General features: G+C 46.0%; 1 protein-coding gene across 2 annotated transcripts in view; it reads left to right on the top strand.

Moving 5' to 3' along the window:
• The window catches only part of UGGT1 (UDP-glucose glycoprotein glucosyltransferase 1), an 822,704-nt gene that overhangs the window by 34,896 nt on the left and 767,263 nt on the right, over positions 1-20,545 (top strand). For both annotated transcript variants that reach the window (XM_078666074.1, XM_078666073.1), the window contains exon 4: positions 4,833-4,963. In XM_078666074.1, coding sequence (XP_078522200.1) covers positions 4,833-4,963 — 131 coding nt within the window. The remainder of the gene's footprint in view (positions 1-4,832; positions 4,964-20,545) is intronic.

The raw sequence follows: 20,545 nt of genomic DNA, 5'->3' as shown, positions 1-20,545 counted from the left end.
TGAAATATTATGCTGCCTTTGATGCTGAAGATTTGTATTTAGAATCTGCTAATTATGGTGAATTATTTTGCTTCCAACATTTTGGCAACCATTATCTGCATAAAAGTAATTCCAGAAGGAGTGCTGTAAATTCTACACAGTGGGAGCATTGCCCGGCTCCTTTACAAGGCAGTTCGAGTACTTTTTTGAAAAAGTACACATATTTTACCGACTTTAATCAGTCCAATCCCGCGTCTTTTTATTTTAAAATGACAGAGAAGTCCATGTCCAAGGTTAGACTTACCGATACTAAGTTGTTGTACTCTAAGTCCTTTCTAGACAAACTGGCTGTTGGTGGCTACGAGTTATGGAGGGAAGTAATTGACCTTAAATCTGTTTGGGGTTCAAAAAATTGGCAGGTACAAGGCACTGAGGCTTTGCACCGTGCATGTCTCATCCCAAATCATATGTGTTTTTTAAATTCTACCATTTCACAAACCACATGCTTTGGATTGGCTACTTCTAAAAAATTAAATACTCCTTCCTTCCCTGATTTAGAGGAATATGCTGGTTGGGATAATGTTACACAATTTTCCGTTAGGGAATTGCAATCCCTGATGCTTAATTCGTCCTTTAACATATCCAGTTTGGATCCAAAAGGTTGGCTAATGTGGCACAAAAGTGCAGATTCCTGCCAACGTCGTTTTCTGGGTTTAGCTGATGGCTTTACTCAGGTTAGGTCCGATCCCCGTTTTGACACTGACCATTCTGTCACCACTTATTCTGTAGGCAAATTATGTCAGACTTGGCTCAAACATTCTATCTTGGCATCAGTTAAACTGCATCTATCTAAGCTGACTGATGATGTAGATTTAAATGATTTCATAAAAGGCCCGGCTAGGGGTAGATCGAAGAGATGGATATATGCGATTTACAATGAAATCTGGAAAACATCACAGGTTGAGGCGGCAAAACGCCTTAGAGCTATTGATCAAGCTAATTTAGAAAAAGTGCTTGCAGTTGTAGATAATAGCATTAACATGCTCTCTTCCCGCATTTACACGTTAGATAATATTGTGTCTTCTGTTGTTGATATTGTGCAAAATGAAGTGTCTGTGTTATATCATGGTCAAAATCAATTGCGTTCCATTATGCAATTTGCGTGGACCCTCCAGACGCTTAAGTCTGGGAAAGTGCCTTGGAATTACATGAACGTGTCCTCCCTATTTGCCCCGTTTAATTTGACTGAAAAGCAGCGCTTACTTTCAATGAGGGATGCGTCTTTTTCTATGTTACACATTGAAAGGCTGGAGTCTTTACCGTTTTATGTGGCAGAAGCCACTGCAGCAACGTGGCTTATCCACGGGTTAATCACACTACCATTTGCCCTATTTAAATTTACATATTGTATGCGATATATTGCGATAGGCCGGTACGAACCACTAGGTAGTTCATTTCTACATGAAGCCTGGTCGCATCCCTTCACTTACAGATGCTTCAAGGATGGGAAATAAGTATATCTTAGAGGTGAAGAGAGCACAGAGACACCAGATCACTCATTAATGTGTAGACATATCCAATTACATGGTTCTTGCAACCAGGAACGGCCCAATTTAGCCTGTGTTTTGAAAGGTACTCCAGTTCCCGCAATCATCCCCACTTTCACATTACTGGCAAACGGCAGTTATTTACTTTTAAATAATGATGATTGTTGTGGGTTAATTAGCGGTATTGCTTATGTGGTCACTGTATCTGAACGTGTAGTGTGTTGCAAAAACGTTCTGTATCCTCCTCCACATGGGAATTCAGATGTTTCCATCTGGCCGCGGATTCCAACCTTGACGGCAAAGTTCAATGGAATGAGTAGAATAAGAGCCCTTTTGTCTCAAAAAGAAGTGGCCCTGAGTTCGGCTTGTGAAACATTTGTCCTTCACGTCGCCAACACCCGCACAGAGGTGCAGGCGCTATTAAATACTGACTTGCCATTGCATTTCAGCGAGCTGATTCATTCAATCTTTAACGCGCCCTCCACTTCTGGCCTCGCTCACTTTTTTAAAATAGTTAGCAGTGGTCTTGTGACTTCCTTTGAAAAGATATTTGGAGTCATTCCTGCTTTCTTCCATTCAATATTTTCAAGCTTATTTGGAGGCTTTCCTGTTTTGCTGGTGCTGGCTGCAGGCGTTCTGGTGATATTTTGTTTTATTAAAAATGGATGCCCTTCCTGTGTTACACGACGCACAGCCCCACCTTGCACTGTTTCGCAACAGGATGCTTGATTACTATGGCACGCTGCCGCTTGCCACCTTAAGTGCAGCATATGGATTATCGTTACGATTTTCCTATTTCACATGTGTCCAGCCTGTGTTTCATTGCCTGAGCTGCGATTTCGAGTGGGCCCTTGATTTGTGTCTCTGCAAGACGGTGTCTCCTAACGTGGATTTTAATCGACTAATGAGTCCAATAATTACTCACGAGTTGGTTTGTTCTGGCGAAAGGATTATGGCCTTGGCAGCGATGCATGGACTAATGGGTCATTGGAACGTACTCGCAGCGGCGCAAGATTTCTTGGCACACAGCTTTATTGAGAACCCACCGAGTTGTCCTCTGATGATGCTAGAGGCTCCGGTACTTGAAGAGCACGTATGTTCTTTCCTGCTATTAAATTGGATGGCTGAACTGTTTTCGGATGATTACAGTGACTTCCTGTTGGAGGCTGTTGCTGCATATTTTGCATATTCAGTCCACTCCTAAAAGCTTTTATTGCTTTTGATGACATACCGTTATTTTTTACACAATCTTTGAAAATTATGCGGATTTTTTTTTCACCGCCCGGCCCTATTTACTTGAGTAAAAGTGAACAGTAAATTGACAAGTTGGAATATTTTTAAATTGACTGATAAAAACATTTTTTATTTCTTTATTTATTTTTTTATTTTTTTAGTTTGAACTGGCTAATCGTTCTTGAACTCTGCTTTCTGGATGTGCCCCTTATCTTATCTTATCTTATCTTATCTGTGCTCTGATCATTGGGGGATGTCATATAGATACTTATTACCTATATACTGTGTTAAGTTAGCATGAGCTTATTAAATGTTTAAACGCCATTTTACCGTTTGCTGCTTCTGCACACGACACATAATTGTTGTTTTAGCTTTCAGCCTAGTAGAGCGTTGTGAATTACTCGAGAATAATATGTTATTTCTCTGATATCAGCTTTGCTTGGTAAACTGTGTCTGTACAGTGAGTGCTGAAACCTTCAAGGATAACTCGACACAGTGTTGTTGTGAGGTCTGATCTTCGCACCTTCCTAGACATAACATACATGCAAGCGGCCAAGTTCTGACTTTAGGCACGATTGATATTGCGCCACACAGAGCACATGACACACACTTGATGGTGCTTCGCATGCAGAGAGCTGGTGGAAGATGATGTGATCCATTACCACTAGGATCTTGAGGTATGGGGCCGCCCTGCTAAAACCCAAAAGAGACCTTCTTAGCTATAATATAATATACTAGATAGGGAGGGTGAGAATGAGGTGTTGTTAACCCCTATTCATTACAGCATTTTAGCATGTTGTCACCTTTTGCATTCTATGGACTAGTAACTATGCTGATAACTTTGCTTCTTATAATATGTTTGCTTGTATTATTTAAGATACTGCGTTTGAGAACACTACATTACTAAATAAATATTTCAAATGTGCACGCGTCCTCATTTACTCCACGTTCTGGTTTGAAATGATTGTATAACGAAAGAGTGTTCATGTGTTCCATGTGGCCTGAGGTATTCTAAGTTCATGTTCTGGTTTGTCTAAACATTGGGAGTTTGTAATGACCAATGAGACACTGTAGCTAGCTCGGTAAGGGGATTTTGGGTACTGAGGTGAGTTTTGGCACACCCTAATTCACTGAGGTTCCAAGTCTCTATGCAAAGTTCTGTAGGAGAACGGAATCCCTGCTTCAAATTTATAACAGATCTATTCTGTTTTTGTGAACCAACCAATGTACTAATAGGTCGCTTAATAAAAAGCCTATTTGTAGTGGGTCGCAATTCGACCTACCTCATGAATATTAATGAGGTATGTTGCAAATTGTGACTCACTATGACTGGCATCCATCACAGGGATAGTGGCCTGCTGGGGTCAGCAGATCACCATGTCTGTGATTGCTTTGAAATAAAGGGATCTTTTTTTTTTTTTTTTAATACATTCTGTTTTCCTTAAAGAAAAACTAGATACATTTTTCAAGATTTGGAAACACTGCCTACTCCTAAAAAAGTATTTCTCAACAATCACAGAGGGGAAAGGGTCCCTTGGGGACCCCTTCTTGTTTGTGAATGCCTTACTACTACCTTTCAGTAGTCTGTAAAATAGCATTGTTTTGCAACCGGGTTTCAGTTGCAAAACATTAATACATCCAACTGCGATTCAGTCATTGGAGGGGAGGTCCTAAACAACGCCCGACTAAATACTGTATCGGTTTGTAGTCACAAACCTGTTACCTAATCACAGTTTGGGTTTCTTACATACAAAAATACCCTTTTTGCTGTTGCAAATGGCCCGATTCTATGAATGAGGCCAGTTTTTAATGCAAAAAGGCTAGATACATCTGGCCTAAGGGGCTATGAAATAGCAGCTTCCTTGGATTGGGCCTGCAAGAGGCCCATCCTCATACATGGTTAAAATAAAATTAATGTGTGCCAAAAATGCTTGGGAGTGGGTTCAGCTTTCATCCTAGATGAAATATTTGCTGCCAGAGTATGCATGCGGGTTCTGGGAGTTTGACTGTCCTCCAACCTTATTGTGATGAGTCCTCCATCCACCTTTCATCTTCCATGCTTTTACTTGACAGGTACTGATTTCACCAACTACCAGCTCATTATGAAGAAAGCCAGTCAGTACCTCTTCCCATTGCAGCTGAACCTGCTGAAGTTTGGCTTGTCCCTGCGCTCGTACTCTGCCTCTGTACAGACGTTCCAGCAGGTAACTTGTTCACTGTCCTTTTCTGTTAAGCTCCAGTTGCTGATAAACTATATTAATTGGGGTTGCTTCTTGACTGTCTGTTTACTGTTTTGAATGTCCTCAATTCTATATTTGTTCCATGTGATATTGCTTGTTGCTGCCTCATATAAGTCTCTCACTTTTTTCTTCCTTGTGAGTAGAAAAGGTTCATGAATGCATTGCTTGTAGTGACTTGTAACGTGGGGCTTTGAAGTTGGATGTTCTTCTGGCAAAGCAATTTACCTGAGAAATCCTGTGATAGAGGTGGTCTTGCGCTGCGCTTATCCCAATCTTCTTTGTAGCAGGGAATAAATCTCATCCATCTTACAGTGCCCAGTTGAAGAATTACAACCCCTTTGATAGCAGCCCTGCTTATCATATTTTTCATGTTATTCAATTAAAACTGGGCTGATATCAGGAAAATGAAGCGAATGTTGGAGAGGGAATGGGAAACCATTTCTCTGAGACTTCAGTGCTTGCTCGGCAGTATTCATGTTGGGTTCTGTCATTTAGCAGTGGTGTGCCAGGATCTCCAGTTCTGTTGCACTCTAGTTGGATAATCAGGTTACTCTCCAATGGTAGTTGAGCTAAGCGGAAGACTCACTGTAGGAGGTTGGTAGAGTCTTTGAATTCTAGATTCAGTATGACAGTTATTACAAAGAATGAAATCCATATCTAGACAAAGATATACTTTTTAAAAATAATTGGTCTTTATTTTGATATACTCTATGCACGTTCAGTGGCTTTGTGTAGAGTCTCAAGAACAAACATGCTGTTTAGAATGTTGTAATGTATTAATAATGTTTTGTTGGCTTTGCTTTGTTCCAGTTTCTGAGCAGACCTGGTTATGGTAGTATGGGTTGGACAGCTTAGCAGTTTGACAGCTCAGCGGTTTGATGGCTTAGTCTTCAGAGAACTAGCCAAAAATGTGACCAAGCCAAAAATATAAATGTGCCGCCAAAAATTGTACTGGATACCCACCAACCAAAAAAATATGATTTTGGAGAACAGGGGCTTATTTCCATTTAAAAAACTCATTCTCCAGTATGCCGGGGTCACTAAAGTTCCGGCCATCTGTGATTGGGGCACAAGATACCGATCAGGTAGAAGACCGTATTGCTTCAGTTAGTCCCCAAGGTTTCTTTTTTAAATAGAGGGATTACTACTAGTGCTTTTTTTGAGCTAAGGCCCAGGGTTCGGGTCATTTCTCATGAGCTGCTGATATAAAATGTCAGGTGACGGAATCCATGGGACCTAGACTCTCGTTGTGCTTGCTATTGAATAGAAATGCACGATTTGTGGTTAGTGCCAAATTATGCCTGTAAATACTGCTCTTTGTAGAGCCATAACGGGTATAAGGATGGCTGGGGCGCTGCTGATTCAGGTCAGTAGTTTGAAACTAATGAGATCAAATCCTAAGATTTGGACTGAAAATGAGGAAAACCGCCTCTCTCTGGTTGGAAAATGGTGATACCGACTGCTACAAAGTCATGGTTGGATTATGTTGGGCTTGTGCTGGACCTTGATCGCTTCATTCAGATCTGCAAGCTTTTCGTGCCTCCTCTGCTACGCACTTTCTCAAGATTATCTCCATGCAGACTTAAGTTTACGTGCCTTGCTCTTGTTCTCTTTGTCGTGGGCCTTCTCCTCTCCACACACTGCAGTACAGCTTTCTCCGGAAGAACAAGTTTAAACTTGTTCCTAGTTTTGGTTAGTAAACGGTCATTTCAATAGTCTTGTTGCTTGTTAGACATCCTTCTGTGCTGGTACAGCAGAGATCCTCACATATAGCAGAACTTGATACTAAAGATTAATTTCATATCGTGGTTGTGATCTGTTCAAAATCTATTACACTGGTGAGGAGAGCAGCACATATCTTCAAGGGCTTTCAACTTAAAGTTGGTGTGAGAGCCATGTAGACTGAGTCGAATTTCTGCAATTGCCAGACAGCTCCACACAGAACAAATGGGCTATAGGATGTGTGCATTCCAGGCACAGGAAGCAATTACTAGAGAGGTTTGCAGGGAGAACAGCAAGGGCAAAAAATCTGTTTCTCTGGTTGTTGTTCTACTGAAAGGGTCTCAGCATGAAAGGACTGAATATGAATACCTTAATTCATCTCACAGGCCTTTTCAAAGGTAAACAACTTGAGGAATGTCACATTCAGACAGCGACATGAAGGGGAATCTCCATCTTGTGCTACATTTGCTGATTCTTTGAGGTCAGCACCATACACCTAGCTCCCAAGCGCAACATGCCAAACTTCTCCACTTCCCACATCCATTACATAACTTGGGAAGCGAAGGACCTTAATTATGAGGGAGTAACTGCATTTTGCATGTCTTAGAAATTGGGTATCTGGTTGGCAGAGGTATGTACCTTGTCAAAGCAGGAATAACTATCCGAGTCAGGGTAAGTCAGACACACACCCTAAATTAACCTTGGCCCGCTGGAACTGTATCTTGGTTAGGGCATTAACGCCCAGGACGAGATGCGAGGAGCAAGAGAGGCAATGTTTGTGAGTCAGTCCTGGAGATGTAGGCAAAGGGTCAGTTCCAAGCCACACAGATCGGAAATGCATAGTCGTCTGTTATTATAAGGAAAATTGTACTATGTTGTTCTAAGCTGTTTTTGCTTTCCTTGGCTTGCTTTTTTTTCGGTTTGGCGGTATACTTGTTCATAAATTATAAAATAAAAATATATTTAAAAAAAAAGGAAATGCATAGTCGTCGCACCCCTCTTATGTAGGCAGTGCATCGCCATTTAGCCGCGCAGCTGGCAATGTGTAGTGTCCTCTGTCTTTGCGGCAGCAGCAGTGATGAGTCAATGGAGATGCTCCTGTTCTGAGACGTGCAACAAGGGTGATGCGCCGGTTTTTGCAGTTGCAGCACTTTAAACCCACTTCCAAGGGTCCAGGACTGGCTTGGCACCATTTGGCAGTGTAAACTCTCAAATGGCAGAGTCAAGGTCCTGTTGATGAGTGGAGTGAAATCTTTGATGTCCCTGAGACTTCCAGTGGAAGGCAAGCAGACAAGCCCTTGCAGCAACTCTGGGTTTAAGTGGGGGGCGCAGCAGGACAGTCCTCCTCACTCCCAGGCAAGAGGGCAGCAGGCAGCAGGTCATATCAGCAGAGCAGGAGTCCAGTTGGGCCCAGCAGAGTGACTGTCCTTTCAGCAGGACAGCAAGCCTTCTTCCTGGCAGAGTAACCACAGGTCCAGAAGTGTACTGAAGTGGTGGTGTAAGAGGTCCAGTACTTCTATTGAGTTGTGTCTTTAAAGTGGGAGGAGGCTTCAAAGAGAGGCTTTTGAAGTGCACAGAGACCCTCCCCTTCCTGTCCTGACTCCAGACTCACTACGGGGGTATGCAGCCCTTTGTGTGGGAATAAACCCCAGCCCATTAAGGTGTAAGTGTCTGCTCCTCCCTCCCATCAGGATGTGGATGGCCCATCAGTCACACCTAAGCTCCCTTTGTGTGTGGCTGTCTGGAGTCAATACACAAGCTCAGCTGTCCGCCACCCCAGACGTGGCTTCAGAGACAGGCAGAAGCCACCAAATGGAAAAAGTAAGAAAATGCCAACTTTCGAAAATGGCATTTTCTGACATGAAGTTGGTACCCTGGTCCGATACGTCCTCTTGTCAAAGGTCTTTTTTTGTCACTAATGACCTGCCAGGAGTACATCATGAGCCAGCCCCAGTAGAAAGACCATGTAGCAGTAGGGGACAACCAACACACTGGTTGCACCAGGCTCAGGAGCCTTAAGCTCACTATACAGGAGACCATTCTCCCAGTAAATCCGGTTTTTGCCAGAGGAGTCACCAGCTGCCTGGACCTCCACCTGCTGCCGAAGGCCCTCATTAGTAGGGCATTCCCTCTGCGCCTTGTAGAACTCCTCCCTGGTCAAACCCCCACCCCCTTCCGTCTGCCAGTTAGACAGCTCAGACAGGTTCCACAGTTAGGCCACATCCTACTCTGTGGGCTCTGGGGCATCCGCCTCAGGGTCAGCCTCCTCCTAGACCGTGGGAGTCTCAGTAGCAGGTTTCCTGCGCCCCTTGCCCTTTTTCATTTTGTCAGGCATTTGAGCCATTTTGCTAGGCTCCATGTCCCCTTGACCTACCCCGGGCTACCATGGACCGGGTGGTCAGGCACACCCACTCTGGCAACATTAACATCTCAAAGTGGGACCTGAGCTCCCCATCCTTCATAGCGGTATGCTCTAGGTCATAGCTACTCGCAGATATTTACCAAGTGGCCGCAAAGTACTGTCTTTGGCATGCCCGAGGGCCGCACCGATGCCAGCAGTGCAAGGGTCGGAGTGATGAAAGATGGTTGTTGGGAGACTTAAAGCAGATGCATGGCCCAAACAGACAACTACCCTTGTCCTCTACACCCTTCGCCTTGACGCCCGGGCTGAGACGCCCTAAGCCTGGCCTTTTTTGTAGCCCTAGTAATCAGGTGACCCCTTCAGCCAATGGGAATCCTAGCCCTAACACTATCCAATCACAACACTAGCCCTAACATCTAGAACCAATAGGAGACCAGGACCTTGCAGCCAATCTTAACCCTAGTCCAAGCACCCAATCAGTTAAAAAACCCTGATCTCTACGTCCAATAAAGGCCTTAGCCCTACCACTAGTCCCAACCCAAGTCCAAGCAGCCAATGTTACAGGTAGCCCTAGTCCCTACTTCCAATAGAAAGCCTAACCCTACTCTTAGTCCCACAACTGGTCCAACAACCAATCACACCAGAAGCCCTAATCACTACTTCCAATTAAAGGTCTAACCCTAGCCCTAGTCCCACCCTACTCCCAACAACCAATAACATAGGAAGCCCTAGTCCCTACTTCCAATAGAAATCCTAGCCCTAGCCCCAACCCTGCAATGATTGATTCACAGACCGAGAAACCAATCAGAACCCTCAAATACCCAACCATTGAGGAGATTAACCCTAACCCAATAGAAACACCAGATACAACCACCAATCAGTGTACACATGTGCCAACCACTAGCACACCATATAAGGTCCCAGCAAGCTCAGACAAGGTTTGCTGGCCAGGGAGTTGGAAGCTGCTTGCTCCTGTTCAGAATCTCCTAGGAGACAGACAGGCTCAATCCACAACTTTGGACTTCAGCAGGTAAAGGCTTCACTAACTCGAAATCTAACAATACTGTTTGAATAAAGCTTTACTCCCCCTGCTGGCCAAAAAACGAAGTGCACAGGCCCCAGTAAATACAGTTTAAACAGCTCACAGAAGCACCCTCTGATGTAGAAAATCCCTGTTGCTGGGGGGGGGGGGCTGTCCTCACTGGCTTGTGAACACAAAATGGAGGCTGGTGGTGCACTGTTTGAGCACACAGGCCTAAGCACAGAGCAAAGGAGAAATTTGGAGGGAAAACAGATTTGTCACCAAGGAATGAGAGGGACAAACTACAGAGGTTGGACTGCAAATCCCACAATTCAACACACTAAATGAAGGCAATCATGGGCAGGGAAAACCACACATTTAAAACACAACACAGGTGATAAAATATGCTATTACAGGCAGGCTAAAACTACAATTTTTAACTGTAACAACCACAGGCATTGACAGTAAACACAGAAAGTGAAAATCGTTTTTTAAACAACTTTTTGTCGTGGGAAGAGACAGCACTAGTCTGTCTCCTTACCACTTCCAGGACTTTGCTCACTGCAATCTGGGCCACATGTAGGCATTGTAAATGACAAAGCTATTAATTTAGCTATTTTCAAAACCAACACATAAATTAAAAATGTGTCATTTACAATACCAATAGCTCAACTTTCCTAATGCGAGTCCTGTTGCATTGCAAATGCTTGTTGCATGTTGCCCCCTACTTTTTGCCTGATGTTGATGCTCTTTTGACTAAGTGTTCCCTGCCAACCAAGTACCCAGGGCCTATGTTCTTTCCCTAAAACTGTACTGTTGCACACCCAATTGGCAACTCTCTGGTCATATATGAGTCTCCTGTAAAAGGTACCAAGGGCCCTGTGACGGCATCTAAGGGCTGCAACACTTACTGTGCCACCTTTAGAGGCCCTGTACCTTTACACACAGACACACTAGCATTGCTGGCTGTGTGTTTTGGTGCAGAACAAAAGTGAAGAGTCGACATGGCACACATGCCTGTGTATAAAATAGCAAGCCTATCGACTTTAATGCAGTGTGCACTGTTCCCTTGAAACTATTTAACACTTTATAAAGCACAATATGCAAAAATACTTCATTCTATCTCAGAGGTAGAAAGAAGTATTTTCGCATATTTTTATTTATAAAGTGTTAAATAGTTTCAAGTGAACAGTGCACACTGCATTCAAGTCGGTAGGCTTGATATAGTATGCATGTTAATTTGCGTGTGTCGACAGCACATGCATCGGTGTAGCACCACTGGTTTATTTTTTATATAAGGTTTGTTTCTTTGAGAATAAACTGGTAAAGAAAGGAGTGCACCTCTCATCTACAAATTACACACCGCTGTGTGCCATGCCTACAACCCACTTCCTATGGCATAGGTCAGCCACCCTCTAGCTGGGTGCATGTGGAGTGGTGGAGAAGCAGACCAGGATGCGCGAGTATCTGTTTAACTGATTTATTGCCAACAAGATGTTATAGAGATAAAGTCTTTACGGTGATAGTCTTTCAAACAAAAGTGTTCAAAACAGAAGGTTAAGCACTCTTTCCGGTGCAAGGAATTCTGGTATTTGTAGTACGGCTTCAGCGCTTATCTTGTACTTCTAGCGACGTTGGGGTCCTGAACGCTAGGGTTGGCGGCCGTCGCTCATTGATACCAAAAAGGAAAAAGAAACAAAAGAACCCTGTAAGGGTGTTTTTTGCAATCTATAGCTTTTGGCGCAGGGAATCAGGGGGAAGTGTAGGGAACTGCCACCTCTACCGTCACCAGTGTCTCATGCCTTGCACTGCGCGTTGTTACGCTGAAGACGGGCCCGGCTCTGTGTCTCCCGCTTCCCCCCCCTCTAGGTCCCTCCAATGCGCGCCCCCACACTGAGGAAATATGTCCCCGTACCTTGTGGAGCCACGTCCCTCCAGGGCCGTGGCTCGAGTTGTCGCGTTGCCAGGTAGGGTCTGGCTGCCCGTCTGTTCCGTCGTCTGGTTCCGCTCTGCTCCGGTTCTTCTCCTCGGGTGATGAGTCTTCTTGTTCCTCGTGAAGGCTTCCTGCTTTGTCCCACGGAAACACCGAGTATGTCCGAGCAAGCGTCCTCTCCTCGTGTTCTCAGTCCGTTGGTCCCAGTGAACGCCCACTGTCTCCCACAGCTTTCACTTTGAAGCCCTCTGCAGCACGTGACCCCAACAGCTGACATGGGAAGCCTGTCGTCTTAAAGGACCAGGACTCTTCGGGAGAGTTCTGTGAATACAGGAGAGGAGACGGGGAAAGGTAATGGGTAAAGTGTCCTACTTCTGAAGCCCCGGAATGCTCTTCCTCACAGTGCACTATGACACTAAGTCAATTCTTACACATTCGCAGTCATTGTAAGTGCAGTAAAGCCATAAAAATGATATGGCTCAGGAGTTTCATTCCGAACTCCACAGCACAATAATGGCTTTACTGTTATGAAACTTCTTAGCACATTACACCAACACTGATGCCAGTGTGGGATTAATGCAAAATGCCCTCAAAGGGCATCTTAGAGATGCCCCCTGAAAAACGAGCTGACTCTAGTGTCCTTGCTGCTTGCCAGCTGCCACCCCAAACATATTTCTGGCCCCCTGAGTTGAGAGCCTCCCGCTCTCAGGGTCCTGAAACAAAGCACATCCTGGGCAGAGGTGCCCTAGCCTCCTCCCCCAGAATGGGCAGGGTCCACGAAGGGGAAGGTTGAAAGGCTTGCCACCTTTGTGAGCTGACCCAGCGATTTGCTGCTTCCAGCAACTGGCCCCCACCGGTTGTGATCCCCACTTTGGGCGGGAGAATCGGCGGGAAAACCAAGTGAGGAAGGGAGGTGGGTCCACCTTTGCCAACCCCACCCCTCAGGTGGGGGAGTTGAGGTGAAGCACAACTCACTCCCCACCATCTTGCAGATGGGGGAACCCAGCCAACCAGAGTGAGGCATATGCCCCCCTCCACTGGAGGGAGGCATATTAGGGGGTGTACCCACCCCAACGAAAGGACCCACTGGTCCCAACCTTTACTTACCTGCAACTCCCTAAATCTAAAACCTGCTCCAGCGAAATCCTGGTGTGTCCTGCAACCAGCAGCCTCAAGAACCCGAAAGACCTGTCCTGCCTTCCAAGCTAAAGACTTTGTCCCCCGTGAGCACCAGGTTTGCTCACCCACAATCTCAGGCCCCCGACAAAACCGCATCTCTGCACCCGAAGCCCATGGCCCAAGTTTGAGTGGCCCAACACCACGAGGAGGTCTCCCCGGCGATCCTGATCTGAAATCTGGTGATCTCTAAACTGCCTCGAATCTCCAAGTGATGCCTGCAGCCCCTTTCTGGAGGATCCCTCCGACCACGACCAGAGCTGGTAAGAAAACCCGACACCTAAAGACACCCCTGCACCCGATGTCCCACAGCCTTGGGTGGCCCAACCGACGGTATCCCAGCATCCCCAGGCATCCCAAATTACCCCTCCAACCGTTGGTCACCTCAAGAAGATCTTCGTCCCCAAGCCTGCAGTCTTTGTTGCAACCGGAGAATCCCCATTGAAATCAAGAGGGCACCAGACACCAAAACAACACCCTGCACCTCTGCGGGAGTACTTTGGGTGCTAACTCTGATCCTCCTTTGCCCTGAACCCAACACCAGGAGCTTTTTTAAAAAAAACGTATTTATTAATTTCCAAATAAATGCAATATACATTACATTCAACATCAAACCAACTTGGTGTATAGTTGCCAAATAGACAACGCTGCAAAACAAACATTACCAATTTTCAACTACAAGTGTGGGACACAGCTCGTGCTCCATGTACACAGAGTGAAATTTGTACATTGATCTACATTTAAGTGCAACGGTGCCCTAACTGGACAGCAGAGTTCAATGTTAATCTACCAGTATCCATCCTATATACATACCAAATCACCATATCATATTAATTATACATCCCCATTTCATGCATCCTGTACCACAGCGTCTCCAGTCCTACATTCCCTCTCTTGGACCCAGGTAATAAATGGGTCCCATATCTCTCGGGGTCTAAAGGTGGGGGGCATTAATTCCCAGAAGGCAGCAAGTTAATCATGGCCATAAGTAACCTCCCTAATCTATTCCGGGATCGTGGGCTTTCTCTTCCTCCCCAGTGAACTGCTATTTGGCGTTGGCAAACAACATAGTAAAAGTGCATGTAATTTAAGTTTTTTAACATGCGTGTCTGTGACATATCCTAACAGTCCCACTAGTGGGGATGGGGGAAGTGTAATTTCCAGAATCTGATTTATGGATGTAAAAATTTTAGACCAATAGTCGGCAAGCACCGGACATACCCATGCCATATGAAGAAAGGAGGCAGTCGACGACCCACATTGCCTGCAGCAGTCGTCGTCTCTGAACCCCATGCGGTGTAGATTATTGGGCGTTCTAGAATACCTGTGTAGAAATTTGAAGTGGATCAGGCGAAGCCTGTATTTAGGGGACAGTTGTGTGCAACAGTATGTCCACTGGTCCTCCGTCAAGGGATGCAATATCTCTTCATTTCATTTAAGCCAAGCACCGGGCTTCGTCACAGGAGCGTCCGTTTGCATATGTGTGTAAAGCCTGGTGATTAGTCTAAGCGCTGATGGTGTGTGAAGTAGATTCTCCAGAGCTTTCAACTGGGGCGGTTGGGACAAAGTCAGTATGCAATTTGCGACAGGCAGCTCTTAGTTTGTGGTAGAGAAACCACTCCCCGAAAGATACCCTCTGCGCCTCCTCCTCCCCCGGGGGGTCTCGAAATACGTCCCTTGGATGAAGGTCAGCAAAGGAATGGAGTTTCATCTTCTATGCCACCCTCTTGTATATCTCATCTTTGACGTTTGGTAACATTGGATTTTGTGCTAGGGGAATAGACTGGGCATATAATACTTGGGCTCCCGCCTGCCTTCGTAGCCCATCCCAGGCCCATCTCAAAGTTTCAGAAGTATTGATACCATCGGTAGGACGTTTGTATGTCTGTTAGACCACCACCTGCAGCGGAACCGGCGCTACCACATCTTGTTCCACAGTTACATGTGGCTGAAAGGGTGTTGGGTGCACCCAATAATGCAGATATTGTGCCTGAGCGCAGAGTGCATATAGTTTCATATCGGACGCACCCAATCCTCCCTGTTCGAGCGGAAGAGACAGCTATTTCCAAGATACCCTGGCCTAGCCACTCGCCCACACTAGTGAAATCAACAGTGAGTGCAATGTTCGAAAGAACGGTTGCGTGAGTATGATCGGCAAATTGACAAAAAAATATAGAAACCTGGGTAAAACCACCATCTTAGCCAGGGTGATTCTTTCCGCCAACGACTATGGAAGCTTAGCCAAACAGCAACTTTCTCTTCCAGCCAAGCAATGGCTCTACCATAGTTTAAGTCCCACACCTCTTGTAGATCTCGACTAATCCAAATTCCCAAGTATTTCACTTTCTCAGCCTCCCATTGGATCGGGAACTCAGAAACCACTGCCCTGGTATTTTCTATTATGGGGAAGACCACCGATTTGCCCCTTATTTATAGATATGTCCGCCAAATTTGATGAGCTCCCTTAACACAATGTCTAAGTTTTGTGCAGGGTTCAGAATGTACAGGTGACATCATCTGCGTACAGTGATATCAGGAGGCTCCTAGAACTGAACCCTATCCCCTGTCCGTGTGATGTTGTCTTATGCGTGCAACTAGAGGCTCCATTGCAATGGCGAACAACAGGCGGGATAGCGAACATCCCTGGCGGGTGCCCCGCGTAAACCGAAATGGATCCGACACTAAGCCGTTTGCTCTTATCCTAGCCATTGGGTCGGTATATAACAGTCTTATCCATTTAATAAACAGGGGGCCAAATCCCATCCGCTCTAATATCTTAAACAAATAGGGCCATTCAAGCGAGTCAAATGCTTTTGTGGCATCTAAGAATACCGCTGCTGCCTGCACATCCTGGTGTAAATAATGTAGGACCGAGAAGACTGTTCTAAGATTGTGGGGGGAATCTTTACAAGCCGTGAGGTGAACGGCCAACGCGCACAGCTTCTTAGCGCTCAGCTCCCTAGCGCTCCAGCGCCCTACCACCGCCGTGAGGGGAACGGCTAGCGCTACCTGAAACCACAACTCCCAGGTGCCCCGGCGGCGGGAGTGACGCCGCACGAGCGCCCGGAGGCGCTTCAAAGAACGGAGCGGCCAGAGCTCCGGGGGGAATCTTTACAAGCCGTGAGGTGAACGGCCAACGCGCACAGCTTCTTAGCGCTCAGCTCCCTAGCGCTCCAGCGCCCTACCACCGCCGTGAGGGGAACAGCTAGCGCTACCTGAAACCACAACTCCCAGGTGCCCCGGCGGCGGGAGTGACGCCGCACGAGCGCCCGGAGGCGCTTCAAAGAACGGAACGCCCCTCGCAACCGCGAGTCGCGCGCGGGAGCCGCCCGGGCAAAGGGCGGGCCCTCTACGGCCCTCTACGGCCCTCTACGGCCCTCTACGGCCCTCTACGGCCCTCTACGGCCCTCTACGGCCCTCTACGGCCCTCTACGGCCCTCTACGGCCCTCTACGGCCCTCTACGGCCCTCTACGGCCCTCTACGGCCCTCTACGGCCCTCTACGGCCCTCTACGGCCCTCTACGGCCCTCTACGGCCCTCTACGGCCCTCTACGGCCCTCTACGGCCCTCTACGGCCCTCTACGGCCCTCTACGGCCCTCTACGGCCCTCTACGGCCCTCTACGGCCCTCTACGGCCCTCTACGGCCCTCTACGGCCCTCATCGGCAGGAGGAGGCAGGGGCAGGGCTCGACCCCCTGTTCCATCAGAGACGCGCCTACAAGTAAGACTCTGTTACTGTGTTGTTTGTTAACTGCGTTATATATAGATGACGTCTAAAAAGAAACCTGCTGCTCTGCCCGCAAACACCATGGATAACTATGTTGTGCAAACAGTAAAGAAAATAAATGAACAAAGGAGGGAATCACTTGGGCTAAGCCAGTCACCAGATTTGCGCAGGTTAAGCCCTACTTTACCTCTGTCAACTGAGGATAGCCCCTTCGTGTTGGTGGAAACCAGGGTCTCACCAAATGCATCACCTATTATTGAGACTGGCAGCCAGCCATTGATCACGTTAGCATCCCCTGTTATTCTGGATGTAGACTCTGACAATCTTATTGATTCAGATCCAGAAACTGTAACTGGTCCTGTGGAGGATGATTTACCACCGATTGAGCACACACCCCGGCCTGTGCGCACCTGTGTGAAGAATCAGCGGAAACAGGGCGGTCAAAGGCCAAGAGTGAAAAGGAAAAGAACATTATCCCCAGGTTCCTCGAGAGCTCCCCAAAAGGCTGTAGGGGAAGGGACTATAAGAAACAGAGGAGATGACGAAATGTTTAGTAAACTGCTTGAGGTTGTAGAGGGTAAACTTATTGAAATTGTAAAACCTCTGATCTCTAAAATTGATAAATTGCAGGCTGAAGTAAAAAGACTTGGAGGTGTGCAAACAAAGTTGACGGAGGAAATAGGCAGTCTTAATACTATATTAATAACAAGAAATAGTGCCGAAGGGGTTAACCAAGTTGGAGAAGGGACATCTGGTGTGCTGACCAATCCAGTCCATATGCCGGCCCCGAAAGTTAATCACAATATAACAACAGCAGAAGGGCGTCCGTTGGTAGTAAATTTACCACAAGCACAAGTTTACGGTACAGACCCACTGCAGTTTATTGAGGAAGCCTCACCTGTTGTACTGGTGTTAGCTAATGTACCCCTTTTGGATGACGGCATTACCGAGTCATCTAGCTCTCTGAGTAGTAAGGCCCTCCACTGGCTCTCAGGTAATATGAGGTTAGCGCCTGGTGGGTTACAGCAACTGGCGCACGATATTAAAGCAGTTAAACGTGTCCCCTGGATAGGGAATCGCCCCAAAAGATTTAAAGGGGATTGTGTGGCGGTAACATTTGCACACCCCGATGTACTTCCAAATGTCTTAACACATATTCTTCCACCTCAGCGTAGAAGAGGTACGGTGGTTCCCCTAACATTAAAATTCTTCCATGGGGAACAGCAAAATGTAACCCTACCAAAAACGCCAGCACTAGGATGGGATAACAACTTGAATATGCATAACCGCTGGGCTTCCCCCCTAGTACCAAGCCTGCTATTATACAACAGATATGATGCCCTGTCTGGTCTTAATAACTGCGATTGACAAGAGGTCAGACACGAGTTTGCCGAAGTGGTTGCAGGAGTAGATTTAAATCAGTCCCCAAATACTATTGGTAGTATACTGCCTAAGTCTGTGGGTACATCTTGCAATACCTTAGAGGGAGCATCAACAACTTGCCTTATTGCTAGTTCAGGGGTGTGGAATTTATAAAATAAACTGCTTGTCCTAGGGACGAAAAGCAACTCAAATCTACTTGTCCTAAAAAAAAATCTACTTGTCCCACCTATCGATAACATCAGTCACAAGGGCGAACACGAAAACCTTTTCCCATTATATAGCTTGAATATCTTATTTGTATTTGGGTGTGGTAAGTTTAAGTTAATGTTTTCAGGATGGTTTATATGTATATTGGTAAGTGGATATAGATGCAGCATAGACTGAATGAATGTACCATTAAGGTGGCACATTACAAGGCTGCGTTGTGGGCATGATTGGGTCAAGAGTTGTCAAACGTGTACTACAAGTTGATGTGCTCGCGTAGCTCACTCTGGATGTGCTGCTGAAGAGAAAATACTGACACAACTGAATGGCCTGTTACCATGCTATGCACAGGATGGTGCTAGCAATTGTGTCTAAAATGTACTACTGATATAATGAGGGGGGGTCTGTTTTCAACAATTGGTGTATGTAGGGGTGTTAGTTGTAACAAGGCACAGATAGAGGAATATAACCTCCACGGTCAGATGAACAGATCCCACAGCTGTTTTCTGATAGGCCCTGCGACATCCACAGAAGTAGAACAAGGAAATGCAGTGATGCATTAAAAGCAGGGAAGCATGACATGCAGGACCTCCATGCTGGGGAGAGGTACTTAAGCCTGTGCCCTCTAAAACCCAAGATACAAAGCAACTGTCCATCTCTCTCATCACTAAAGTGTCATCAGTGATTTCACAAAAAGGACAGGTTGATACAGAAAGTAACCTGCGCATTTACTTTGACTTAATGTGGCCCTTTGAAACTGCATGAGGAAGAGGAGGAGGCGGAACCAGTAATTATATGATTATCTCGCTCAGCCATTCTTGGCATATAGGGGAGTTCACTGCAGAGGGACTGGAACATTTTCCTCACATGCCTCCATTATGCTGGGATCACTTTAAGAGAAACTGGAGGTTCTCCTTTAAAGCCACCTAGAGAAAAGAGGGCTAAATAGGGGAGGATTAATAACCTCTCATTCACTCTGTACTTTAAGGGGAGCTTCAAAAAAGCTCCCTCACAACCGAGGAGCTTATGGGCGAAGTTGAAGCCCTCTCCCACCTGGACTACATAGGTGAATTCACTCTCCCAGAGATGAAACATTTTTTTCCCCATCGCTAGGAGAAGGTGCTCTGAATGATGGCTATGCCAACACTCACAGCTGTGAGAAAAGCACAGACAGATTCTATAAGGGAAAAAATAAACCCTCTCGTAGTCACTAATACGACTGAGGGAGCTCACTTATGGAGTAGCTAATAAATTGTATTAATATAGGATTTTTCAGTATCGGTTTGAATTAGTAGAACAAATGGAGAGAAATAAATGATGTAGGTGAGCACCAGTCAAAGCAAAAAAAAAAGAAAAATAACAATTTTGGAATTTAACATTAAATTGTGTTGTCTCGGTTGACAGTGATTGAACAGCCTGAAGATAGTTCACAGCACTTAATGCTTTTTGTAAACTATGATCTCTGCAATATGATTTTGAAGCAAACTATTTCCAATTCATGACATTTTCCCCTTTTCTCAGAGCAAAATATTTGGGTACATTGAAGCCAATTTGCTTCAGAGTAATATGTCGGGCCAAAATGTGAACAGCTTGATTACGGGTGAATTTTATTCACCAGCCCTAAGGGACATTGGAAAGTCATGTCTGCAATAAAGTCAAAGGCCATTTGTAGTCCGGCCTTAACCCAGTAGGACTGTGGCTCAGTATCCCTCGGACTGCACACACAAACCCACTGCTCAAACACACAAGTCCACTAAACACACACTGCCACTGCACAGATGCACGAGCCCGTCAGAGACATACACAGTAGTGGAGACACACATCAAACCCTGCGAACACACATGAAACCCTGCACACGTGACACAGCAGATGCACACTTCTTGAGAGACACACACCTCAAGACACAGTACCCAACTACAGACACAGTTTCCCTGGCAGACACACAAACCCTCCCTGCAGAGACAGACACACTCTGGGAGTGACACCCACACAGACTGGCACTGATACACACACCCTGG

This window comes from Lissotriton helveticus, chromosome 11, assembly GCF_964261635.1.
Source record: "Lissotriton helveticus chromosome 11, aLisHel1.1, whole genome shotgun sequence".
NCBI lineage: Eukaryota > Metazoa > Chordata > Amphibia > Caudata > Salamandridae > Lissotriton > Lissotriton helveticus.
The sequence above is the reverse complement of the archived record's forward strand: the minus strand, read 5'-3'. Positions and strand labels throughout refer to the sequence as shown.